Source organism: Anomalospiza imberbis, chromosome 16, assembly GCF_031753505.1.
Source record: "Anomalospiza imberbis isolate Cuckoo-Finch-1a 21T00152 chromosome 16, ASM3175350v1, whole genome shotgun sequence".
NCBI classification, from domain to species: Eukaryota; Metazoa; Chordata; class Aves; order Passeriformes; family Viduidae; genus Anomalospiza; species Anomalospiza imberbis.
Window position 1 is genome coordinate 4125576 of NC_089696.1, and position 27733 is coordinate 4153308.

The following is a 27733-nucleotide window of genomic DNA, read 5'->3' on the forward strand; positions in this document are numbered from 1 at the left end:
TAGCACAGTGTTTGGACAGGGACTTTTCATGGGGACATGTACTGATAGGACAAAGAGGACTGGCCTTAAACTGAAGGAGGTTTAAATTGGAAATTGGGAAGGAATTGTCCCCTGGCAGGGTGGTCAGCCCCAGCACAGGGTGCCCAGAGCAGCTGTGGCTGCCCCTGGATCCCTGGCAGTGTCCAAGGCCAGGTTGGACAGGGCTTGGAGCAGCCTGGGACAGTGGAAGGTGTCCCTGCCACGGCAGGGGTGGAACAAGATGAGTTTTAAGGTCCCTTTTGACCCAAGCCATTCTATGGTTCTGTGAATATTTTGCATTTAGCACTTAAATAATCTGTATTATACAATATTTTAACACCCTGTTAAGTTGAGCTGTGGAAATCCACGTTAGCCTTTTCACCTTTATTGTGAATTGTGTTCATCCAATTTTGCTGATCTGGATTTTCTCCACCTTGCTATTTGTTCCTCTGTTTGCAGTAATGGTTGTCAAGTGAGTTGCCATCCTCCCAGCTGACTGTGCTGCTTACAACTCCCATGGACAGTGAATGTTTTCCTAGCACTTCTCTTTGCATTCTGTAGTACTTGTCAGCTTTCTAATTTCATTTCTATTCATGGGGGTGCCAACAAAAATGAGAAATGGCTATAAACTCCCTCTTCTCCAGATTATAAAGCTGTACATGATGCTGTTTAGGACAAGATTTCTCTTACATGTGGTTTATTTCAGACTTAAATACTTTCAATAACTTTTTTTTTGATGTCTGAATCTATCCTCTTCTGAACATATTTGACTAGATATGCCAAGTTCTATGTTTTTCTGGGAATACAAGATGCCCTATGCTATTAATCTTTTTACAGCAATGATTGACTCAAATGGTTTGTGGGAAAAGGAAGAAAAACATATTTAGTAAAGATCTCTGGTAGAGTTAATTTGTCTCCCTGTGGCTCCGAGATGTGCAATTCAGATTTCTGAATGCTGTGGACACCCTTGTCAATGTATTGATGAAGGCCTGTGGGAATACAGCAGTTTTAAACAATATTTTAAAGCAGAAATTCCAGAGTACTTCATATGGATGATGTTAATTTTGTTCTCAGCAACTGTAAAATACAGCAAAACTGAAGAATCTTTTATTTACGTTTTTAAACAATAGATGATTTTTCAGGATGCTCATTAAAATGGAAAATAGTAAATAATGAAAGGTTTTCTTTAATGGAAAGTAAAAATGTCATGACATCACCAGAATATATTGGAGACCAGGAAGCAGAGCAGCTCTTGCCCAGAATGCTGATGAGCTGTGCTGCTCAGGCTTTCTCCTGCAGGAAGGAGGAATGTATTTTCTCTTTCTGTTGTATGTTGTTATATATTTATACACAAAAGTGTATAATGCAAAAGAAGTTATTTCATCAGTAATGTCCAAGAGCTGCACACCAGGCTGGGAGCAGCTGAAATTTGTTCATTAAAAGTTCATGGTCTGTTGACCTTTTCTCGTTCAAGCCTTGTATTGAGTCCACTCCTTATCTCTGCTGTGCATGGCAGATTGTTTAGCATATTTCTTGTGTAGAGAGTGACTTTGAGTGCCACAAGGACCTCGCTTAGCACTTGCAGGCATAAGCAGAATGTGTTTGAAAATGTTGCTGTGCTCTCTAGTGGATAATTTAGTTATAAGTGTCTAAGAAATTAGTATCAACAACAGTTACCAATTTATATTTCACTTAGTGGAAAGACCTTCAGCAGAAGGGTTCTGCTGAAGTGCAGGGCTGTGCCTGCAGGGAACACTCACAGGTTTTACTGCACACATTTCATTTCTGGTATAGTTAGGGAGAGTCCACATTCTGTAGAAGCTTTTTTTAAAGACTGATTTTCAATGAGCAGGCAGCAAGAGGGCTTTATTTGACAGCCTATCTCGGATCATGGGAGATGAGCTTACTCCACATCTTGTTCTTGCCAACAACCCTTGGCTGGCCCCTCGGGCACCCAGCTGTCAGTGTTTGAGACACACCTTACCCCTCAAATTCCGGCGTTCCACAGCCAGGAGCAGTGTTTGCCTGCTCCTGACCTGTGATGGTGCTTCTGCTACCAAGAAGGATCAGAAGGATCTTTCCTGGATCAGTCAGTGAGCTTGCATTTGGCCTTCCTGTCTCCATTCTTATTTCCTTTAGTCTGTTCAAACCTTTGTACTCCAGTCTGTGTTCCTCAGTGCTCAGGCAATTATTTTCCAACACTATTCTTTCCAGCCCAACAACCCTCTCTGGTGGCATCCTGCAGAGTTCTCAGATAGTTCAGTGGTGATTTACACTGTGACTTAGGCTGGCATTCCAATTGGCCTCTCCTTTCCTTGGCCTGTCAGTCATTCTGCATTGAAGGCTTGCCATTTCTGCTTATCTGAGTCATGTCCAGCTGCATTAAATTTATTGAGCTTATTATTGTTTGAAGATTTATATACTAGAATTGGCAGAAAAATAATTGTCCTTCCTGGGAAAACTTGATTTCTGGTGTTCTACGTGGCAGATTGGCTTCTTTGCTAGGGGCCCAGAACTGTGTCTAAAGATGCCTGGAATGGTGAATCATTGTTCTAATGACCAAATAATTGGAGCAGCAGTTTTGAATCACATGACATCTTGTCCCATTTTGCAAGAAAAATAATTTGGTTTGATTCTTTATTGAACTTCTGCTGTCAAGTTCAGCACTGAAAAGCTGTGCAAACTTTTCCTCATGTTTCAGTGGGTCTTTTCACAGAATTCCTAAAATCTGCTTGCAATTGCAGCTGTCTGCATTTCTGTCTCTGTGTGCAGGTGCATGGGGAGTAGTTCAGTTCTTACTGAGCCGTGCCCAGGCAAGTGATTTCATATCTCCTTGGATATGGTAAAAATTAACCCATGTTGTGTAGTTTTGTTGGTCGTTATCAGTGTATGCTATAAGATTCATCCAGAGAATTAAATCGTGCTGTATTCTCAACAGCTCTCCAAGTCGGGATTTGGAGTAGATTTAGACTATTTTCAAAGTCTTGATGAAAAGTTGTTTCCCTTCATCCACATGCCAGCCTCTCACTGTTCCAGGTGATTCAGTTGTGACTGTTCAGGTACCTTTTTTCAGTCTTCTGTTTGCAAATATGCAAACAAATTGAATAGGAAATAGGAACAAGAATCTAGGAATGTGTTTTCCCTTTGGTGGTGTTTTTCTTCTCCTTGGTTTTGGCATTTAGATAAGATTTAATTTAGTTTCAGATTTCATGCCAGATTTCAAGGTAATGATGAGTTTTAATTTTACATTTGTTGTTCCATGCTCTCATAATAACAGTATGAATTCCACAATTTCAATAAATGCTGCATAACTCCACAGGTTAGATAACACAGTTGATTTGCTTGGGGTGATGTGTAGTTATAAAAATGTAAACAAATATGGAATATTTTATTCTCTTGAAATATTAGTATGTTCTAAGGATGTAGATGGAGCAGCCATTTAAAAATCTTAGAAGGGCTGTGTTGGGAAATCTGCAGAGTAGGTGTGACACTTGGAAGGCATTTGTGTCATGAGGAGCAGCTGAAGTCACTGTGTGAAGTTGGCATGAAATAATAAAACTGCCAGAGCAGAGGTGATGTGATGCTCACTCACGTCTCTAGGTGTGGAAGTCAATAAAAATAGGAGAATCTTTAAGTGGTGTTCCAAAAATCATCCTACTCTGAGTTCAATTAGTGAAATCACCCAAACCCCACAGCTCTTGGAATAATACAAAAAAGACTTAACGATGTGTGAGAATTCACAAGAATGCAGGAAATTTTCTTTTCTGTTGTAAATTAAGCCTTACTCTTCACGTTTTATTAAAAGGTGATGGCACTTTAGTGTCCAAGCCCTGGCAGTCAGAGCCTTCCAGCCTGTTGTAAACAACTGATCTCAACAACTTCTCTACAAAATATTCCTGACCATTGTACCTGGCATTGTAATTCAAAAAACATCTCTGGTGCTTTTCTGTTTTCCAAATAAGCACAATCAGGTTGTGCTCTACTTTCTTGTCTGTTAAGGATATTAAATATATGTGTATAGAAATATATATATATATAATGTTTATTCAGTGCAGCATCAATTGGGCTTGGGGGCTAATTTGGATCACTTGTTTTTCTTGGGTTCTCTGTCTCATTGATGGAATAATGGTGAGCTGTATTTCTTTTAAAAGTCTCAGCAAATGTATTAGTTTGGGAATATTTCTATGATTTTTATACATAGAAATATAAAAATATAGATATATCACAAATATATATGTCTAAAATGATAACCTCCTAAATATTTTTGTTTTTCTTTTGAACTTTTTTCTAGAATGAGGCATGACATACTGAAGCTTTGAGTAATATTTTATTGCAATGCAGTAAAAAGTTGACTTGCAGTTTTATTATTACTGTGATTTTGATTCAAAATTTTATATCCACAAATTAATATTTTTCAGTTGAAGTCAATGTGGAATATGTTGCTCTGACTCATGTCCTGAATTTTTGCTCTTTCCCTTATGTGCTGTTCAGAGTATGAATGCCATTTTTTTTCCCAGGTAAAATTAACACTTAATAGTGTTTTACAGCCTTTTAGTTTATCTTCTGAATTGGGAGCATTGAGGGTTTTCCTAAAGAGAAGAGAGGGCAGCAAAGGCTGTGAAATTCTATGAACCTCTGGGAGTGGAGGTGTTTGGTAGGTGCATTAATTCTAAAATCAGGAGGGAAACCCACTGATACTGGAATGGAATAGCAGTGCTGGCTTTTTGTGTGCTGTCAAAAAGAAGCCTGATCTCTCTGGAAAAGCATGTTCAGTGGAAACTGGTGCCTGGAGCAGGGATGTGGGGAAAATATGGTGAAAGTGGAATTCTGTGTTTGCTCATTTGGAGGCTCGAGTTTTCTTTAGCGCCAGCTCTAGCTCCATGTGCTGTGTTGTGTCTGAATTCCAGTATCAGGCTGAAGAGCTCTCAGTGTGCAAAAAATGAGCTTTCATTTCCTGCCCCTGAGAGTGGGCAGCAGGGCTCGTGGCCTCGATGGCCCAGCTTGTCCCTGAGAAAGCTGAGTTTGCATTTCTGCCACAGCCACACCTCCGTGCGCCCCAGCATCAGTCCTGGGAGGATGCTGGCAGCTGGCTGAGCTCCGAGCTCCAGCTGCTGCCAAAACACATCTGCCCAGCCTCGTTCCACGTGGGCCAGCTCCGTATCCAGGAGAGTCTGTCAGCCCTCAAAATATCTGGTCTGTTTGCCCATACTGCCCGCATTTTAAGAAATTCTTGCTGATACAGATTCCTTGGGGCCACATTTCTGGTGCCCAGTTTCCAAGTTTTGTCTAGATGGAATTGCGACAGACAACCAGGTATGAGTGCCAAAAAAAAAATCACCTTATATTCATAGAAATGTATTTTATCCATACTTCAGTTATTCCTGAGTGTCTGTGCACCCCATCCCTTTGAGCCGCGAAAAATGTCCACTGTACCCAGACACAGGGAGTTATGAGGTGGCAGAATACACAGTGTCCTCTTCCTTTTCCTGGTTTTCCATCCTGAAATTTGTTTCTCACCCTACGATCCCATGCAAGGCAGAAAGGGGCTGTCCATCTAAGTTTTACTTCACTCTCTTGGAGGGACAGTGTGGCTTGTGTTTTGAGATTCCTGCCATTGATACAGAGAAATGAGAAGGGAAGTATCAGATGAACTTGTTTTCCTTGCCTCTCATGAACAATATATGACAGCTTTGAGAAATCGTGTTCAAAGGAGTCATTATGGTGCCATTTGAATTAGTGAAATAAAAGTAAAGACTTCTTATTTTCTAACAGCTTATTTTCCCAGTTGTTGTGCAATAATAACCAGCACTTCAGTCACAGGGTCAGGGAGTTCACACTCTGAAATCCTGTAATGCCTTTTTGATTTATTTACTTTTTGATTTATTCATTTTCTTGCTCTACAGTTTGGGATGGAGCCCTTGCATTCCTAAACCAGGGAATGCCAGAGCGCTTTGTTGCTTTGGCAGTCCACTGTGCATCCAACAAGGAGAATTCTTTGAGGAATAGCACAGAGGATGTTGTTGCTATTGTGACTATTGAAATTATCTCACAAGTTTTGTGCTTTCTGATGGGTACAAATTACTCTTGTGATGGGTAAGCCTTGAAAATGGGTAATTCTCAGTTAGAGAAAAAATTTTGAGTTTTTACTTACCAAGATCTGCTGTTGCTTTGTGATCAGTTGTGCTTTGGGAGCATTAAAGCATTGGAATGAGAATTCTGCTTACCAAACCGTAACAAAAAATTTGTTCCACTTTGAGATTACTTGTTTTAAAATGAAAAGTGCACAGAGTATTTGCACTTCAAGTGACCTCAGCACAATTCACAGTTGTTCAGAAGGAGAAAAAAAATCTCCAAGTTCTGATGTTCTAATTTATCTTTAAAAAGATTCCACAAGACAAATAAAACCATTTATATTCATTTTTCTCCCCAGCCTGCTTCCATTACTCAGTAGTGAACAAGACATAAAGGTGATCTGAGCCTGAGAGTTTAACCAGAAATAAAATACAGGAATGTATCCTGGCCCTCACACTTGGGTTGTATTTTCCTTTAGAAAATTCTTTCATGTGCTTGTGGGATATCAGAGATAATGATGTGTTGAGTAGGGGCAATGAAACGAGACTCTCAGTCAATAAATTTGCTCAAAATGCAAGCAAGTGAAATAATCTATTGTCTGGTGGAGCTGTGCTATGCAGGTACATAGTTCAAAATATTTCAAAGCTTAGGCTCTAACAGAAACGGTTGGGTTGGAGTATAGCACACCAGAAATTAAATGTCATTTATGTCTCTATGCAGGAATTTAGGATAGGGAGAAGAATTGAATGGAATTGAAAATTTTATTCTGAATCTTATCCTAAATTTACTTAAACTTATCTTATTAATGCTGAACTCGTAACCATTCTTGTAGAAGATTTCTATTTAGAACCAAAAGTAACCAAAATGCATGAACTTCCATGAGAATTTTTAAACCTGGTAATGCTTTTTTTTAATAGTTCAAAAGAGAAGATATTTTTTTTCCATTGTGACCTTCCCACTACATATTGGACTGTCTGCTGTAATAACCCATGTTGAGGTGGTCAGTGTAGTCCAATAGGTCCTGGATAATGCAGCTAAAAACTCATGGCAAATACTGACTCTTGAGAAGGGTGTCTTTCTCAAAGAAGACTTAAATGACCCAGGTTTATTTTTTTTTTAATATTTTAATGTATTCCCACATTTACAATATTGGGAGTAGCAAGAATTGTCTCCCTTCATAGTGGCATTTGCTTAAATTTTTTGAGTCAAGACCAGAAACCTTCTGCTGCCTTAGTGGTTTATCCATTTTCTAGACTCTTTTCCTGCTATTTTGCATGCAAATCCTGTGCTGTCTGCAAGCTGGGCCATGGATGGGTTTTATACAGGTCATTAAAGAACTTGCCTGTGCATTTCCAGATTTATTAAGTGACTTGGAGTGCCACTCTATCAAGCCATTGTGTCCAATTAGTATTTCTCTACCTTACAGAAGAATTTCTTGAAAAATATTTGCAGTTTATGAAATTATATATGCAATTATATAGGCTTTTGGGTAATAACAAGTATATTTTCATTTTTCAGTCCATTTTATTATGCTTTGTTATGAACTGTTTACAGCAGTTCTTGCTGGCAGGGGAGAGGGAGGGCAAATGGAGCTGAATGTAGAGTAAAACCAAGGGAAATCTCATATTAAAGATTCACCAATGAATCTTTACAGAGTTTATGCAAATCCAGTGGGTATTTTGTGAAAGTGTTAATGAGTGTCACATCCTGATTACTGCAGATTTCCCCTTGCATTTCCAACCGTACCAAATCCAATTGAAACTGCTAAAATTAACACCACGAGTCCACAACATTTGGTCAGAAAAACGTGTGAAATTTGTTTTTAAAATATTCTGCACTCATTATTCTTGGAAACATCTTACGTGGACGTTGATATAAACTATCCTGTGTGCATTCCTTGATGGATGACAAACTTAGCGTTGGTCTTCCTAAATCCTTCTAAAGGACCATCTATTTCTGAGCTGTGGTTTGCATCTCACTATAAAGCAAACCCTATAATTATCTGTCCTGGCACTGAGGATCCTGTTGGGAATGTGCTTGTTTACCAACAGCTACCAGGAGCAGCCCTTTTTGCCAAGCACATGAATCCCAGAATGGTTTGGGTTGGAAGGGACTTTCAAGCCCGTCCCGTTCCACCCCCTGCCATGGGCAGGGACACCTTCCACTGTCCCAGGTTGCTCCAAGCTCTTTCCAGCCTGGCCTTGGAACCTTCCAGGGATCCAAGGGCAGCCACAGCTTCTCTGGGCACCCTGTGCCAGGGCCTCCCCACACTCAGTAAAGGATTTCTTCCTGAAGGACATGCTGGTCCTTATGTTGTGCATGAAGTGGAGCCTGTGATGTGTGAGGTGACTTCAGACTCATTGATTTAGCTAATCTCAAAAATTGAAAGGTAAAAAATTAAAAAAAAAAATCATTTTGTTCCCCTTTACTTAAGAGTTATTGTCAGGGCTCTGAGCACTCCAGCCAGCTCACTTCCCTGTTTCCCCATTCCCTTTGCATTTTGCTGCGTGGGCCATCTCTCCTCTGAACCTCCCTCTCAGCTTTTGCTGGCTTTGAAGTTTTGAGACAATTTCATGTCCCTTTTGCTCTCTTTTGACTCAGCTTGGCATATATTTCCTGTCTTTACAACTAGGCCAAAAAAGCTCTTGCAAGTTGTGAGAACAACTTAAATCCAGAAACATTTGGGGGGAAGGAGGTTTTCCTAACACCACTCCATGACACTGGTGGGATGGATCAGGATGTGGCACCAGGCAGTTGGGCATGGATCTTTTATTGCTCTGCCAGCCTGTTAATATAACCCAGAATGCCGTGTTTGTGACCAGCCACGATCACAATGAGCCTGTTTATTTCCAGATACGTCGTGGCATTGTTCATTTGCACATTAAAGGGAACTTCAATGCAAGAAGACAAATTCCAGGCTACAAAAGCTCTGTGATTATTGTAATGCTAATCTGTATTCAATCCCATGTATGTGTCACATCTTGAATACTTTAAAAATTAATTAGTCAACTGTGTTGTGCCACAGATGAGCAGGAGCAAGAGGCTGCTTGCATGCACAAACTGTGACATTCTCTGTGCCAGCAGGACTTTAAAGGAGAGAAGGTCCCCAAGAACTGAGCTGGAGGTGGTCCCAACCTCTGCCTTCTACCTGATAGTGCAGAAAGTGGTGGCATTTGTGTCATTGTGTTATATTAAGTGATGAAATTATGTTTAAATTATCTCAAATAACAATCCCTATGCTGCTTTATATCCTGTGTTTATGAAGATATTTAAATCTTTGCATTCATTTTAGTAGGAAATAAACATCATGCCTCTAAAGCTAGTGACAAAAGTCTCATTGGTGTGTTCTACAATCTGGAGAGCAATTGCAAAGGAAAATAGGTGAAGTAAAAATGAATTCAGCTGCAAAATAAAGATTTTTTATTAACTAAGACTAAAAGATAGGCAGTTACCCATTTTCTCAACAGAATTCTACCTCCATCCATCTCACACAGCTGCCCAGGAGTATTTCTTTGCCAACTTTATGGGCCAAAAATCTTCTAGAAATCTCTAAACTGCCATTCTCTTTCCTTTGCTCAGATCACTGCGGGTAGGAGCAGGCACGTGTCAGACTCATGGGGGCTGTGCTCACTCTGCTTTACCGAGGGGACAAAGGCAGAGTGAAAAGTCTCAATTCCGACTCCACTGGGGCTCTGTGCCTCTAGGGATGGCGAGGGGGAGCCTTGGTGCTCCCTCAGTGCCTTCCAGCTGTGGTCCTGGGGCTGGGCAATGGTTTATATTGAATTTATCTGGTGCTCTGAGTAGCACTCAGGGCCCTGCTCTGTGCCATAGGCTGCACTTTATCATTTGGAGGTGTTACCTTTCATGATTTGATCTCCAAGGAGAAGCACTTCCAGGTTCTTTAGGTATATTTTCCATTGTGTTTTGACATTTCCTCACACTGGTGAGGTGAGCACTGTCACATCTGTGTTTTCCTGGTCATGGGGCTCTGTAGACAAATTAACCTTTTGCAGTTTTATTGAGGAAACAATTTGCATTAATACTGTGGGAAGTAAAAAAGATAGTGGAATTGGAAGACATTTTGAATTTACAGCATAGTAAAAAGTTGTGTTTTCTAATTAATAAACAAAAAAAATGTAATTTATTTTGGAAAAACACTTAAATGCAGATCCAGATTACCTCTGAAGGATATATATAGTGAGATATTAAAGTTCATATTGCAGCCTTAACTTGTAATCCTTGCTCCTGTGGAAATGCTGTCTGCTTTAGGAATGCAAATTCCTGTGACTACTTTAGCATTTCAACAGGGCTGTGAATATGTATAGAATATGTATAAGCACAGAAGGAATTCTTTTGCTTGAAGACTTTTCAGAGACCTGTTTCTTCTTCATGTCGGTAGATGTGTTGTTACCTTATGTTTCACATTAAACTTTGCAACAAGCTCAAAAAAAGAGTCAATAATCTTGAAAGTGAATGCTGCTGGTAAATGGTGTCTGGTGTCTTCCTTACACTTGACAAAAAGATTTTTTTCCTTGATTTGATGCTTCTTCAGAAACTTTGCTTTATTTTAGGGCTTTGGATAAGTAGTTATTTTTTGGACTTGACCTCCTAAGCAGCAGTGGCTGTGCAAAAAATCCCTATCCTGTGGAATATGCATTTTTGCTCTTTACAGGGGGGTAAGTACAGGCATGACTGGTTATTTTTATAGCAGTTTTCATAGCATTTATGCAGGATACTTTTTTTCTGGCAATGTTTGAAGTAACATTTATTAGAGTAGTACTAGTTTAGTTGCATCAAAATTATGTTCCTCTACTATTTTGTTGATGGTGCTTGATTTCTTGTTTCTGAATGAAATTAGGTATGACTTTTTGGACAAAATATAGAAAATAAAATTTTCATTTAATATGCTGCAAACTTTTGCATTTAGCATTGCAGTAAGAGTGTGAAAGTACCTTTGGACACTTGCAATGTTTAAGTTACTTCATTTGTAAACTGCTGTAATTGCATGAATGGCAGAAACAGAACTAGAACCTTCAAGAGAGATTGGTAACATCAGTAGCAAATACACCTTGGGAAAAGGCAACCCCAGCTCCAAATCAAAAGGAAGCAATTCGGATCAGTATAATCACATTTCCAAATTCTTTATGGAGGCTACTTGTGAGCAATTGGCTAAAGAAAAGCACTGACATTTTGAATAGACAGAAGAATGATTTCTGAAAACACCTAGTATTTTGTGTCACTACTTTTCTGGAACATCTCTTACATAGGTCCAATGTTAAACCTGATTATTTTTGTGTATTTTTGTAATTAGTATCACTGTGCTCTTAGCAGTGTTGTGGATGCTTGCAGGATCCAACCCCTGGAGAACATTTTAAAATTCTGCTTGGTAGAGAAAACAACTTTTGTTTACTGATTGCATTTCTTTTGATAGTTCAGGTTTAAAATCCTTATCATTTTGATTCTCTCCAATGGATATTATTTAGCATGACTTAACATCATGCTTTCTCAGATGTAGATTTCCTTGAGCTCCAATTGCTCTGTCGGCTTTGTGGCATCTGATGGATGTTGGATTTTTTAACACGTTGCTTGTCTGGCTCAAAGTTGCACATGGAAACCACAAACCCTTTTGAAATAAAACTGCAGCAGGTTTGTGATAAATCACATGATACTTTTCCGTCTGAATATGCTTCATTAGCTTCCCTTGTGTGGTGCTGCTCATTAGATGGCACGTAGGAAGAAACCATTCCAGCAGGAATCCATCAGGCATGGAGAGCCCCCGTGTGTTGGACATGGATGTGTGTTAGAGATTAAACCACATTTCACTGCCCTGTTTAACTGTAGTAAAAGCACTTTACAAACTGGGCAGGTGCAGAATAACCTTCTGCTCAAGATGCTACCTTTGAATTTTACCAGTGTTCACTTTCCTTCAGTGGTTATGTTGGTTTTTTATAGTTCCCACAGCACAGAAACTTAATTCAGGAAATTATGGCTAAATTAGTTACCCACTGAAGACTTTGAGCTGGAAGCTTTCTAGGATGACACGTGCACCTTTGCATCAGTTTAAAAAAAACTCCAGCTGCACCATTCACTGAAAGGCACATATTTTACAGTTAGTTGCTTTGGTCAGCTTCTCTGTAATTTTCTTTGTCAGTTGGAAAATTCAGAAGAAAAACACTCCCTTTTTTAAGGAGAAAAAGATGTAAGGGATGGCAAACAACTAAATTCATTTAGAACGTTTGATGTGCCATGAGACATAATGTGATGGTACTCGTCTGTGGTATTCAGTAAGCACATTGAAAATACTTACTTGAAGATTTCCGGTAAAAGAGATAGAAATCTGGAATTACTGAAACCTCAACAGCCGCTGCCATCACAGTAATATTTCAGTTATGTAAGGTTTGTCCCTGCAAGTGTAATGGGAAGGACAGAGGTTCAGGAGGTGCCTTGCCCATGGCAGGAAATGTGTGTGTGAGAAGGTCACGGTGAGGAACCACAGCCAGGCCCTGCTGTGAGTCCCACTCAGCTTTTGCTCATCCCACAGGGCACTTAATCTGGGTCAGGGTGCGGCTCCAGTGGGTCTGGCTCACCCACAGCTGCTGGAGTATCCCTGCTGTCAGTATCCCAGCTGAGTACCCCAGCTGAGCTTCTGCAACCCCCTGCAGTGACTCAAGGACAACCCTGGCATCATTGGGCCATGAGAGATTTCAGACATTTCATCTCCAGTTCAGCTGGGACATGGAAGAACCACTATTAGGGATTTCAGACATTTCATCTCCAGTTCAGCTGGGATATGGAAGAACCACCATTAGGGATTTCAGACATTTCATCTCCAGTTCAGCTGGGAGGTGGAAGAACCACCATTAGGGATTCCAGACATTTCATCTCCAGTTCAGCTGGGACATGGAAGAACCATGGTTACCTACTCCCTGAGAGAGAGTGCTGAAAAGGAATGTGTAATGTGCATGGATTTTTATTCAAGGTTACTATTTCTATAGACTGAAACATAAATTTGCAATGATTTTTTTTTTAAGTTGGGCATAGGAATTCAGACCATTATTTTGATTTTGATCCTTGTCTTAACTTTGTGTGTGCTGCAGCTCTTTCTGCAGCAGTGTGTGCTTTGGCAGTGCTGCCCCCTACCCCCCTTATTTTTTTTGCTAATGAGATAATTGGTTCAAACTCTTTTTCATTACTCGAATAAAGCATGGGGATCTCTGAAGAATGGCACTGAGAACCACATGGAGCATGTGCCAGAATTGCAGGTCCTGTGATTGAAAGTCCATACGTGCTGCAAAGGCTCAAAACAACAGGCCAGAGGTAATGGAGATGTTTTCTGACTGCCTTGACTCTAAATGGCCTTGCCCTGGACAGCCTGGTTTTGTAAATTAGTAGTGCTAATTACTGTTGATGGCATTTTTAATGGAACTGAGCTTAATGCTAGGAATATATGGTAAAAGTCAGATTTAAATAACAGAATTAATAAGCCAACCCATAGTATTTTGTTGATTGTAAGTGCTAGAAGATGGTATTTTAGTAATCCCTGTATTTTACTTCATCCATGTTTAGACACACAGGGTGATTTAATTGGAATTTCTAACATTTCAGTGCTTTAATGTTCTGAAACATATTAGCTCTGCCTTAGCAGTTAGTGTTTATTCAATCTCAGAGCACTGTAGGGTCATTAATCCTTCGAGCCCTCCTGAGAAGTCAGAGATGGGAGACACTGGAAGTCATATTATTCTAATTTTACAAGTAGGAAAACTGAAGTGATGAATAATGTGGTGAAGGCCACACAGTGAGGCAGTGTGAGCTCTGAGATGTTCTGGCTATTAAGCCCAGTGGTCAGGCTAAACCTTGCAACATTCTATTTTGAAATTATACACTTTTTTGTGATTAAGGTGCCTTGATGGTCCTATAGTCTGTCTAGGTAGAAAGTTTAATAAGTTGAGAATGGCTACAATAAAAACTTCCAAACAAGGAAAACACTATGAAATTACAGCCTGAATTTAATATTACTTTCTATATGTTTTCACAGAACATAATTAAACCTTGTCTCTACTACTCTGCCAGAAAGTATTTGTATTTACAAAAAGGAAATGATATCAAGTTATTTTCTGAGAGATCAGATTGTTGTCGATTTTGATTGCAGAATAATGATAAACACTGAAAGATGTTTTAATAAACTTTGGGGGGTTTTCTGAGAAATAGTGAATGTGTGGTATGAAAATTCATTTTACAGAATTAGAAAAGTCCTCTGAGCAGCATCTTGAGAATTTTTCAATAGAGTACAAGTGGTTGTTTGCAGATTGTAACATCAGTTGCATAAATAGATGTACGTTGAAATAGCAGCTTATTTGATAGGGCATAAGCAATGCTTTTGTGTAGTGAAAGGGATCAGTTTTTAGTGTTTATCTGAAACTTTTTTTTCTTCTCCACAATTTGGTTAATTGATGCCATCTCTTGTGCAAGATTTTCAGGTTTTGTTTCAGTTCCAGCCAGTCTTTGTCTTAAAAATGACATAGTCTGCAATATTATCCTAAAAGGAATTCAGAATTTCACAAGAGATTAATCATCATTTCATCCAAACGCTAACCATTTATTGTATATGATTGATCTTAGTGGTGAACCCCTGCAAACTTTAGCACCACGTCTAATATTTTAATAAGCAGCTAATATTTAGCCCATCCATTAAGCCACTCCATAAATGAATTATTGAATGTAATCTGCTCTCCCGTGCCCACCTTCCTTTCCCACAAGGCTGTGGTTTTTAGCTAAGCCGGCGTGGAGCTGCTCTTATCTCCAAATAAAACAAAACGGCTCCGCCGAGCGCCTGCACTGCCGAGCCCGGCAGGCGAAGGCAGAGGCAGCCGAGGGCTCTCGCCTCTCTCGGCAGCACCTGGAGCGCAGCAGATGGAAAGTCATAAATACTGTCCCACGGCATCGTGAATGATGCCGGTGTAGCGGGAGCCATCGGCAGCGCTTCCCCCCGCGCCCGGAGTTCCGCGGGGCAGGGACGGGCACAGGGACACGGCGGCCGGGCTGGCCGTGCCCGCCGGGCTGCGGTGGATGCTGCCGGGGCTCCCGGGGCTGCGGGGCCGGCCGGGGCCGCCCGGCTCCTCCCGGCGCCGCGCCGGCATCGCCGCCGACCATGAAACCCTGGCAGATGCTCGCAGGCGTGGGAGATGCCCTTCAGGTGAGGCAGCGGCAGCTCCGGAGCGATCTCGGCCGGGGGAGGGCGGGATCCAGCCTGTGCCTGCGCCGGGGAGCGCCCGGAGCCCCGGCTGTGCTCGCCGGGAGGGGCCGGGGCCACGCGGCATGTGGGGCTGCTGGGGCCGGGCTGCCAGCGGCGGGGACTTCCCCACCTGAGGGGGCCAGGTGAGGGGCTGCCGGCCAGCTGAGGGGTGCAGGGACGTCGGTCAGGTAGGGGGGATGCCGGCCGGGTAAGTGATGCGGGGATGCCGGTCAGGTGAGGGGGCTGCTGGCCAGGTGAGGGGTGCGGGGATGCCGGTCAGGTGAGGGATGTGGGGATGTCGCTTAGGTGGGGGGGATGCCGGTCAGGTGAGGGATGTGAGGGATGTGAGGGATGTGGGGATGTCGCTTAGGTGGGGGGGATGCCGGTCAGGTGAGGGGTGCGGGGATGTTGATCAGGTGAGGGATGTGGGGATGCCGGTCAGGTGAGGGGTGCGCGGATGTCGATCAAGTAGAAGATGCGGTGATGCTGACCGGCTGAAGAGATTTGGGACTGCGGACCAGGTGAGGGGGTGCGGGAGTTTGTTGCTGCCGGCCGGGTGAAGGGATGCAGGGATGCCGGCCGGGTGAAGGGATGCCGGCCGGGTGAAGGGATGCCGGCCGGGTGAAGAGATGCCGGCCGGGTGAAGGGATGCAGGGATGCCGGCCGGGTGAAGGGATGCAGGGATGCTGGCCGGGTGAAGGGATGCTGACCGGGTGAAGGGATGCAGGGATGCTGGCCGGGTGAAGGGATGCCGGCCGGGTGAAGGGATGCGGGGATGCTGGCCGGGTGAAGGGATGCCGGCCGGGTGAAGGGATGCGGGGCTGCCGGCGTGGCTGGGCTGGGCTGGGTGCCGGCGCGGGGCCGAGGGATGCTCGGGGCTGATCCGGGTGTGTGCTGTACAAACTCAGCGGTGCTGCCGCGAGCGCGTTTCTCTGGGTGTGAGCGCTCCTCGGCGAAATGCCGAGAGAACACAACGTGCGGAAGGGATTATCCATCCTCCCTCCGGGTTTGGCTGAAGTTTATGTGAACTTCATCTTCAGAAAGCTGCTTGGCTTTCTGTGGATGGAATATGTATTAGCATTTATATGAAAGAGAGCAGGAGTCTCATTAGAAGGGGGTTTGTCAGGTGCATTATTGCCTGGTGATTATTATTGCAGGAAGGTTGCAGGATTCCTGACCAACGTGGGTGCCTGTTTAACTTTAGGGTCCCTGTGTGTCACCAGCATAATATAATGATCTTAGAAAACACAATTTATGAGTATTTGGAGGTTTTATTACTGTACTTGTTAAAATGTATGGGATATAACAGCAGCAGCAGTATGTTAATAAATACAATTTAAACACACAGGTAATTTTGGCTAATAATCCATTTATATGTATTTACATTGAAAAAAGGCAGGAACGGGGTATAAAAGACTAGGATTTAAAAATGCCTATCGGTTTCCAGCTGAATATAATTGCAAAGTAATTTAAATACTTTGTATGACTTTAGCAATATTCTTCCTTTAAAAAACCCACACACTTCAAAGTGTGCAAAAAATGTTGAGGGGAGTGGGAAGGTGGATTTCTCTAGCTTTTAAGAAAAAGGACTCTCGTCCAGACTCCTAATAGGGATATAATATTTTTGAAAACGTGCTGTCACTTGGAGGAGACTCTGGCAGAGCCCAGTAGTGGAATGCTGGGTTCTGCAGTTCAGACACCATAAAATCACATTGCTTCCAGGACTGTATGTTAAATTCCACCTCAGGTACTTGATTTTGATGGATACTGAGGCATTTAGTAAGATCCAAAACAGCCTTTGTATTTGTCACTTCTGTAGGAATAAAGAATTTGGTTGTACCACAGAAGTAATTAGGATTTATGTAAGTATTACATAGAAAGTTTACATTTTTTCTTATGAATTATTTAGAAAAATCAGTTGACATGCAGTACATTGGTTCCATGTGTATTTCTAAAATGAAGCAACAGGTATAAAGTTTGAATGTCTTGATAATCTGATCATACATTGCAGCTTTTTTCTTAGATATTTAATGTTCCTGATGCTGATCTGTTTCTTGAACTTGCAAGTAAGATTGAAGAGTGAGCAAAACTTCTACTCAATGAACAGTGTTCCCTTGTCTACAGCAGGAGCAGTAGTGCTGTGGAGAATTTTTAGTTTTTCAGATTTGAATCATTTAATGAAAAAAAAAAGTGGACTTTGGGGTTTTATCCTTTACAGGGGCTTCTCTGTGAGCGCCTGGGTAGTGTCTGTCAATCATCAGCTTTACTTCCTTTAAACCTATGTGTCTAGGAGGGGTTTGATTATCCCGTTGGGAGTTCTCCTTCCCAAAGCAGTGCATTTTTTGGCCTTTGAGATGCTGTGAACACACAATAGCTCCCATTGCCATTGCCTGCTCTGGAAGCTGTGGGTAGGAAATTCCATTTAATCAGTGTCTCTCCACATCCAGCACCCTGATACCTCGAGGAATGTCAGCACAGTTCATTGCACCCCTTTCCAGGCACAGGTTTAGAAAGTTTGAGCTTTGTATTCTTGCCTCCTCCCACTTAAATAAATATTTGAAATCCGAATAACTTAACAATGGATGTATGAAGCAACTTCAAGATGTTATCTTCAGTCTTTCCAACTTCAAACCACTTACTTGAGTAGCATCATTATAATGGAATTGTTCAAATCTATTCTTCTTGTAGTAGAAGTTTCACGTAGGATCTCAGTTTTGCTCATACACCAGAAAACTTTTCCAGGAACAAGTAATAAATTTATTGTTCAAGTGGTCAACTTGGTGGTATTTGAAATGCTAGAAAAGGTCTAGAGAAATGTTCTTAAGAATAATATTGGATGTTTGGGCTTTTCTTCTTATAAGGAAAAATATTGCTATTAAAATTTCAACTAATTTTATGAAGATAAATATGTTAGAAGTGGTAACTGAAGCATCAGCTTAAAGAGAGAGAAATGTGGTCAACTCATGTTTTTAATTTATTGTGGTGGTAATTGTGAAAAAGTAAACTGGGGAAAAATACATAGGGAATGTCAACTATAGAAAATATCTTGTCTGAAGTTTACTTTGTATTTTAAGCAAGCATTGAGTATTTTTTAACTCCTTTGTAAAAATCAAGCTACTGAAGTCAAGCATTCAGTTGACTTCAGAGATAGGGATTTTGGAGTTTTTGTTAGAAGGATTGTGTCACAAGACTATACCTTTCTAGAGTTTAGAGATGGGAACAAAGACTTCAGAGGGCCTTGATTATTGCATAGAGTTTTTCAGTGTTTTGGGGGTTTTATATATATTTCAAGATTGGGACATAATTTATGGCATCTCCTAGGAACTAAGCATAACTTTTGAAATGTGTTAACTTTATTTGAGGATAAAGTTTTGAAAGTATTACTGTGCCATAAATAGGTATATTTCCAATCTAGGAGAAAATCAGCTTAGCAGAGTTAGCTGCCTTTAATTCCTGTTGACTTGGAATGTGTTCCAAGGGAAGGGAATGTGTTCTCCTAAGCTGAGCTGAGAGGAGATCAGGAATACAGGAATACACTGATCCCCAGCTGCTGGCTGTGCCCAGGGATGCCTTTTGGAGCACAGGAAGTACACAGTCACCAGATGGAAGAGAAACACAGGCTTGTCCTTTCAAAGGGTGCATGACAAATACATTTTATTTAAAATCCAAATGCTGTGGGACTGCATTTGGGTGAGATAGCAGACAGTGGAAAGAAATAAATGTGTCACTGCCAAAACTCTCTTCTGGTGGCATTTCCTTCAAAATTTGCCATGTCAGCCGTGGAGCTCTTTGTCTGTAAGAATAAGTCTTTTCCATTTTATTTTATTTTTATTTTCTTTGTAAGGTATCCAGTGGAGATGTTAAGGAATTGTGGCAAAGTCGCTGTCTTGAGTGGCTTTGTGCACTCCCTACTTTTACCTTAGCTGAACTTCAGTTTGGACAGTGTGGGAATGTGTTTGCTTTGTGGGACTGGAGTTGAGTGCAAGCATTTCTGCTTTCTGTTTGTCCTCGCCATGCCTGTTGCTCTTTCCATTTCTCTTACCCGTGCTAAATTGCAGGGGCTGTGATTCCCTTCATTGTCTTTGAGAATGATGCACAGTATGGCTTCCTTCACCAGGTTGCAGAGACTCTTTTCGTTTGGTTTTTTTTTTTTGTTCTGTAGTTAATTACAGATTTCATGCACAGCAATGAGGCTTCTGCAGAGAGAAATTTCACTGATGGTCAGGAATATTTCATAAATTGCTTTCGTCTCACAGGAGTGGAGACATGCAAACTTTTTCTATTAAAATGGAGAAACTGCTTGAGTCAGCAGTAACATCCAGATTCAGCAAAACTAGGTTATGAATCCGAGCAATTAAACATGACAAAGAGCCCAGTTTTACTGCCTGGACTTAATATCATTCCAGTATTTTTTTTTTTTTTGAGGCATAAAAACTTCAAAGTGTTCCTTTGTGTCAGGTGTTGACAAAAAAAGGTATACCTCCATACCCCACAAATTCTTGAAAATCCTCCTGCGTTACTTTTGCACCCACAGTTTTTATTTAAGTAATTTTACTCTCAGGGAAAGGAAACACTGTTATTTTCCTCTGTTTGGGATACCTGGAGTTTGGCAGCTACTCGTTAATTATCTACATTTTGGTAGAGATAATTAAAAACACACTGGTTAAATATTTAGAAATTATTGCAAGAAGCTTTTTAAATCAATATTTAGTATGTATGAAATACAAGGTTTTGCTAGTGATGATTAGAAATCCCATCAACATTTTCACGTGGAAGACCAGAGGATCTGCATTGTTGTTGTGTTTTTGGTACTTTTTTAATCTTCTGATTTTATGTATTTGATGTTGAGAAATTTTAAGCAGATTTCCTCTTTGGTAATTACTGCAAATTTAGCTGGGAGGAGGAGGAGAGGGACATAAGCAGATGTAAATCATGGCACTGATGACTAATGGCCCAACCTGAACTTGATCAAAACTTCAGCAAAGATTTTCTGTTCACTGCTCCTATGGTGGAGATTGATGGGAAATCCTGAGAACAACCTCCCACACTTTGTAATGTGAATTATTCTGCTTGTGCTGTGCTGCTCCCTGGACAGGTGTTTATGTCTTTTTTAACTTAAATGTTTTCCTTGTTAAAGTTGACCTTTCTGATTCCATGACTAATAGGAATCCAGGAATGATGTTTGATCGTTTTTCCAGATAAATGAGTTGTAGCTTACATGAAGACTTGTTTCTGACTGCTAATTAACCCGACTCTAATGGCTTCTTTAACTGTAAAAACCTCTTACACCAAGTGAGAGGCACATGAGGCACTGAGAACTTGCACTATTACCTGATGCTCTTAACAAAACCAGCATAATTTTGGGAATTTAAGCTGAGCCTGAGTGTCTTTGGAGAACTGAAGCAAGTCTTCTAAGAACATAATATTTAGATCAGGCCCTGCTGGAGCATCCTGGCTCCCTCCTGGACTGTTTTATGTGAATTTTATGTTTCTATGTCAACATGAAATGTTCACCTTTTTCCCATTGCTCTGCCTTTCTGCCAGGACATGTCCTTGTGGCTGTAATCCTGAGGACAGCAGCTCACCTGCTGGCTTTTCCTGGCCCAGCTTTGCAATGTATGATAGCAGCAGGTTGTGTGTACAAGAGCAAGAGATGCATTTTATAGAAGAATAGATCTGCTGTCACCTGTGCTTGCAGGAAAGGTTTGGTGTTTGGCTGTGACACAGAGTAATCTCAAACCATTCGTTTGGTTTTTTTCTTGGAATATTTTGCAGGAGTAATGAAAATGAATATAATCTCATGCTTTCATTTGAATACCTCAGCCATTTTCAAAACAAGTGTTTATTGATGAGGTCTGGATGATGAACAGTGGTGGAATGTCCTGGTTTTCTACCTTGCTGGTTAAGCCAGCACCACTTGAGGCTGTAATCCTGCACTAATCTTCACAGTAACCAGGAAAAGCTGGATACCACTGCTGTGCCAGGGAGCAAAATCATCTCAGAAGCAGATCTGATTTCAAATGGCATTTCATTCCAGTCCTGAGGCTTTCCCAGTGCCAGCAGAATCAAAAATCCAATTGCGGCAGACTGAGGTTTGTACCAACAGAGAGGCTGTGGGAAGCAACTTAATTTCATTTAGACTTTCATATTTGAAAGCTTGAGCCATTTCTTATCCTTGCTCACTCTTTGAGACACAACAGGAAAAAAGAATTTACTAAAGGGAAATATTAAGAATTGGCATTGGGTATTTTACTATATTTTCTTTACTTCCAGTTGTATTTTCAAGATGTCACAGTCTCTTAAACAAGTTTCTATGTGTTTATGAGAGCTGGTAAATCAAATTGAGCACAGTCATGTGACAGCCTAGCAGAAGTTCTGTTTGCCCAATTTTGATCTCGAGAGCAGAAGGTTTTACCAGCTCCTCGTAGTAGCTGTGGCTCACTGACTGCACCCCTTCTGAATGCAGGGACTTCAGGATGGTCTTTAGAACTGGAACCTGGGGGTCAGGGGAGAGCTCAGCTGTGAAAAGTGTTACAGCTTGAGAGTTATCAATGAAATGAGGCTTTAAAAGGAGGGTCCAAGGGGATGCTGATATCTCTGGCAGCAGCTACTGATGCCTTGTGAAGGCTGACCTAGAACAGAGCTGGAAAGAGCTAAAGAACAAAGCAGGGATTAATTAGGGGGCCTCAATGGATCCACCTTGGGCAGCACAAGAGCCCAGCCAGGGCTGCACCCAAGATGAACCAAAATGGTCCCAAAATGCATGAGCGCTCCCGGGGGCTCTCACTGTGATCAGCTCTGCTCCATTTGCACATTGGAGTTCATTGTCCAATTCCAGCTTTAGCCCATGCAGTCCCATCCTCCTTGTTTTTCTCTCTCCAGCCCACGTTGTTTGTGCTCTTGGGCCTGAGATTTGGATCATTTGTCCTTGGTCCCCAGCTGGAGAAGGAATTGTTTTGTCTCCCTGCTCTGTGAAGAGAGCTCACCATCCCCTGATATGGAGCTCAGAACTGCACACTAAAGCAGCACAGAATCTGAAACATATAAAAAGCTAAAACCTGAGGCATCACTACAGGAACTGAGCTCCTGTGCAATCCTTCATGTCCTGTAGGAGGAGAAACTGCACTGGTCAGGTTTTGGTCGAAGTAAAAGAAGAAAACTTTTAAAAAGAATAAGTGCAAAGAGCAAACATCAGCGCATCGCTGATGTAGACTGTTATGAGCTCTTCCTGCAGCAGCCATGAAATACTGGGCAATGAAGAATAAAGCTCAAGCCTGTTTGTATGTTGTTATTTCTTCTAATTAATAGAAGCATCATGCCTGTATGTGAGTGTTTCACTAATTAATGATTGCATTCCAGGCCTGGGCAGGGCACTCTGCAGAGGGGAGGCATTGTGGCAGTTCTGCTTTCATTCACTTTTGCCCACATGTAACTGAGCAAGCAAAGAACAAAACTCCATCCTGGTGTTACAGTGAGGCATTTATGTGAAAAAATCCTGTTATCCCAGCTTGCAAGAAAATTATAAAAATATCTCATCTTTTTCCATTTACAGTTTTTTTTTCCACTTTAAAGGCTTCATCCTAATATTGATTTTTAAAAACAGTGATGCAGAGGACACTCTTCCATGTCATGGAGCCCAGCCCTGCTCCCTGCAAGGAGTCAGTTGTCACTGATGATTGACAACCTGTTAATCCTTCAAGCTGTCAGAAAGGGAAGGTCCCTTCCCTCCTCAGACCACCTGTTCCAGTGCTAAGAAGTCTTTACTGCCTTGAAAAATATTTTTTTTGCTAGACAAATAAAAGTTTCCCATGCTGCAGATGACCTCAGTGTTTCATCTTTTCAGGGAACGTGAAGGAAAAAAGATTTCCCTGCTCCCTCTGTGAGTCTTTTATGACAGAGGCTCTGATTCAGACCTGAGGTTTCTGTCCCAGGCATTTTAATTTCTGTATTTTGCTTCAACCTTTCCTAGTTATCATTTAGATTAGAAATCTTTATTTTGCATCTAAGCCATTCTTTTAGAATGTTTTGCATTTAAATAAAAACACTGCATTTTAGTTTACCTCAGAAAACAAATATTGGCCATGATTTATAATCAGGATTATAAAATTATTATTGTAAGATGTCAGACATTTGAAGCTGTAGCTCTCACAGCTGACTTGAGATCTCTAAGCTGCCTTTTGGGCTTTTTTGCAACGAAGGTTATGAGGTTTTTTATTTTGTCAAAGTCTGCTAGAAAGCTTTATTACTCTCTCAAATTTATGGAAGTGTGGATATGTGTGTGTGATCAACTGTCTCATAAAAAGATAAAAGTTATAAACTTCTGCTGATACATTCAAGACTTGATTAGCTCTGCCTGCTCTTGGTTCACATCCTTTCTCTGGATGAATTTCTCTGAATTATTGCTCTGTACTTTTATCCTGTCAGTTTAACCTCACAGGACAAGTGTGGGGTGACAGGAAGCGCTGGGCAAGGACTCAGAAGAGGAGTTTTGAATGAAGGAAGGGCTGTGAGGAGATGCTTCAGACTCTGCCTGAGCAGTTCAGCCCCTCTGCACTCCAGGGAGGTGAATCCAGGAGGATCTGACGGACTGTCCTCAGATAAGCTCCTTCCTTCCAGCCTGTGTTACCCAGGATCCTGGGTTATCACACAGCAGCTGGGGAGCAGTGGGTCATTCCAGCCCCGCAGAACTGAGGGGGAAGCACAACTGGGGGAAAGTGGAAAAAGCCTCTGCAGTTTTGAAACAAATCTATGGAAAATGGTGCAAATCTGTTCCATGAATTTGTAGTGAACCTTTCTTTTTTTTTTGGTAATTAGCAGCTAAATGACTAATATAAAATAATGGGGTGTGAGTCACTGGCTGGTGCACAGCTTGATTTTGGCTGTGGTGTAGAAGAAGAGAAGTGGAGGTTACAGACTCCAACTAATCATGCAAGTGTATGACTCAGGTTGATTATCTTGTGCCTTCTCAGGAGGGAGCTGGCTTGGGCTGCTCTTATTTCCTTCAGGTTTTAGCACCACTGGAGGAGCCAAGGGCATTTTGCCCATTAAGATAACACAGGACAAAGATGGATGAGGGAGCTGAGATTCTTATGGGGAATTATCTTTAAGAATGGCATGCAGGATGTATACATTTATTCCCCCAAAGCTTTGTGTCTGTGAAGCACAAAGAATGTAAAATTCTAACTGGATCCAAGCAGGTTTTTTCAGACTGTTATTTCACTGAATAAAGGGAGGAGAGTTAGGTAGCTACCAATCCTTTTTAGTTATTTTAAAAAATTTCCAAATTTTATCTATGTTTTAAGAAAACTTGAAACGTGGAAGAAAAGAGCCAGACAGCACTGCAACTTTGACATGTTTCATTTTGGCATTGTAAAAGGTATTGTCCTTTTTTGCCCCACTGAGAAATTTCCTTTTCATTTTCCTGAATGTTGTAGAAAGTGCCTGGGTCCAACTTGAGTTAGTAACAGATGTTTCATTTGATCTTTCAATCCTGCAGACACGAGACTGCATTTCTGCTTAAAGAAACAAATTCTGACACGTAATTGGATGTAACAGCATTGACATGTTCTTCTCCTCCATGGCTGCAGTGAGTAGGCTGGGGAGCTGTGGGCTTAAATTACACAAAGGAAGGTTTAGATTGGGCATTAGCAAGGCTTCCTGATCGTGAGAATACTTAATATTTAATCAGGTGAGTTAGGAAGATTATGGGATTTCTATTACTTGAGGCTTTTAGGAAAGGTTTGGGAAGCAAATGCCAGAAAAATGCAGCTATATATGTAAACATGTTCTACAGAATTGATTTATAGCTGACAGAACTCGTTCTCAGTGCTGTGTTTTTCTAAGATAGAAAATCTTTCTCAAATACCAAATTTAATTCCCATTTAGAGGCAAATCTCTCATGTTCTTACCAAAAGGGTTTTTAACCCAAGTTCAGAATGTGACCTCCTGCTGCTGTCACTCTCCATGAGGTGAGGCACTGAATCAACATCAGAAGTGTTTCCTAGGAACAGAGTTTGGAAAATACTGGAGTTTTGCCAAGTTTCTGATAAAACCCTGGATCTTTTTTTGAGGAACAGTGCAGTGAGGAGTGTGCACCTCTCCAGTCCCTGCTCGCAGCTCCCCTCTGGGGTGTCTCTTCTCTCACACTGTGCTTGCTGGGAACACTCAGCTGGAGATGGCCTCTTAGCTCTGAGAAAGTCCTTGGTCTGTATCTATGGGAGTTCTGAGTAATCCTCTCAATGATTAAGACAGGTATAATAGAATTGATGTGTTTGAAGATTGCTTCCATATAACCTCTTACAACATCTATAGTACAAACCCCAGCTCCCCTTATTCCTGTAATATTGCCTTTAGCATTTAAAATACAGACATTTGGAATATATTTTTGCTTTGTTAATAGAAAGCATTTTTTTTTATCTGAGGACTGTGCAGATTTTCACATCTATTAATAACTTAACATTAAAGGTTTTTTAATAAAAAGCTGATTACACAGAACATATTAGAGCTCAACATTAGTTAAGACTTTTCATTTTACTATTTGAGAAGTGTAAGAGTGCCTTGGGGTCAGAGAGGCTCTGTTGTGCTATTTTCTGTGTAGTATTCTACACAGTGAATATAGGAGCCAGCAACCTCTTGTCAAAAAAAACCTCCAGCTGAGGAAATAAGAGAAATAAAAAGGATGTGTTCTTAACCAGTGGTCCTTGTCTTGGGAATTTCAGTTTACCAACTGAAAGTGAAGTTGATTCAATGTGAGCACTGTGAGGAGGATGAGCACACTGGACACCCTCTTTTCACTGTGTTTTGGGTTTTTTAAATCTAGTTACTAGAGCCAACAACATGTTTGGCACAGGATAGAATATTGTGTTACAGAGAACTGATTCAAATCTTGAAGACAGTGCTCCATCAGTTGCAGTGCTTAGACAGAGAAGGAACAGCAGGGAACCAAGTCCCAGCACCCTCCCCACTCCTTTTGGCACAGCACAAGTCCCTATAATGTCTAGCTGTAATTTTTAAAATTAAGTTTCAACTTCTGGATAAACAAATAGTAAACCATAATATTCTGCTTAGAAATTATATTATTTTGAATGCAACACTGCTACTATTAATCAAGTTCAAAGAAAACTGTCGTTTTAAATTAGTCTGTGACAAACAGCAAACTGATATGGAGGCACTAAATAGGTTTCTGTAATATCTGTATTAAAAAAATAGCTGCCAAGATGGTTATTACTTACAGGCATTACAAACTTCAACAGGTTGATAAGGAATTTAATATTTTCATATGCTTCAGTGTAAAGCCATCTGTCACAGTGACAGAACAAAGTGTTGGGAACGAGAACAAACGTATGTTCATGGAAGTTCTTCATGAAATGTTAACAGGGAAGACACAAGATGCACAGCAGTACCTTGTAGCAAGTGGGCAAGGGATTTGAAACAACATGGCCATCATCTTCAATATTTACAATTACCATTTCTTTTCTAATTTCTTTTTGTGTAGAAGTGCTAAAAAAATAAAAGTCTGTCAATACAGATGGTGAGGGAGACAGATATACCAAGGAAAATAGCATTTGCATCCACCTTTTGTAGTTTTTCATGTTCCTGCTCTCGTTTCCTGCAGTTTTAAGCTTCTGTCTGGGTACATCAGTGTATACATTAGACCTCAGGCAGTGTTTCATACATCTGCTGGGCTTTTTAGTGCAAATTAAACAGCCTCAAACACACACAGGAGCTGAACTTTGCTAGTACCTTCCCCCATCCCCCATTAGGGAAGGATTTTTATTTGAGGCTGCACAGAATGAATCACATTCCAGTGTTTGAAGCCAGAAGGTGACATAGTGTGACTTTTAACCTGTCATACCCCAAATGTGGGACACAGTGTGGGCTAGTAAGAGATACAAAGGGATTATAGGGGGGAAAATAGGACTGAGACATAAAAAAATGTTCAAGAAAAGTTACTTTGAATCTTTTGTCAGTGGTATTGCAAGAAGAAAGGTCTGGTTCTAAAAAATCTATATGGCTGGATTTTTAGTTATAAGGTATAAAGGATATATTTTACAGTGATCCTGTTATTTCCAGGCCTCCATTCTCTCTCCAGGTTTGGGTGACTGAGAGCAAGGATTGAATTCGATTGTGCCTTAGCAGCACTATGAATTTTCTAGGAAGCATATTTTTATGTTTTAGAATGATAGCTCCAAAAAAGATGTGTGCTGAAGGGTTCGGGAGCAGGTTATGGCACAGTTCCCTCCCCCATTCAGGTCTGAAGTGCTGTTCTCTGGCACAGCTCGATGGACCAATTACCCGGCTTGAACTAGCAGCATCCCCAGTGAAGTGGGAACGGCAGGGCTCATTTTACCTTTTGAGGAATATTTGAAGTTTTGCTCTCATAATCAGTTTTCTTCACCACTTTTATAAACA

General features: G+C 41.1%; 1 protein-coding gene across 27 annotated transcripts in view; it reads left to right on the forward strand.

Moving 5' to 3' along the window:
- RBFOX1 (RNA binding fox-1 homolog 1) overlaps positions 1–27733 on the forward strand; it is a 1156138-nt gene that overhangs the window by 531267 nt on the left and 597138 nt on the right. For 2 of the 27 annotated variants that reach the window (XM_068206681.1, XM_068206688.1), the window contains exon 1: positions 15159–15283. The exons of 24 other annotated variants lie outside the window; for them this stretch is intronic. In XM_068206681.1, the coding sequence (XP_068062782.1) occupies positions 15239–15283 (45 nt within the window). In that variant the 5' untranslated portion in view covers positions 15159–15238. Of the gene's footprint in view, positions 1–15158; positions 15284–27733 lie in introns of those variants that run through there. One more of the 27 variants, XM_068206691.1, reaches the window with a different exon arrangement.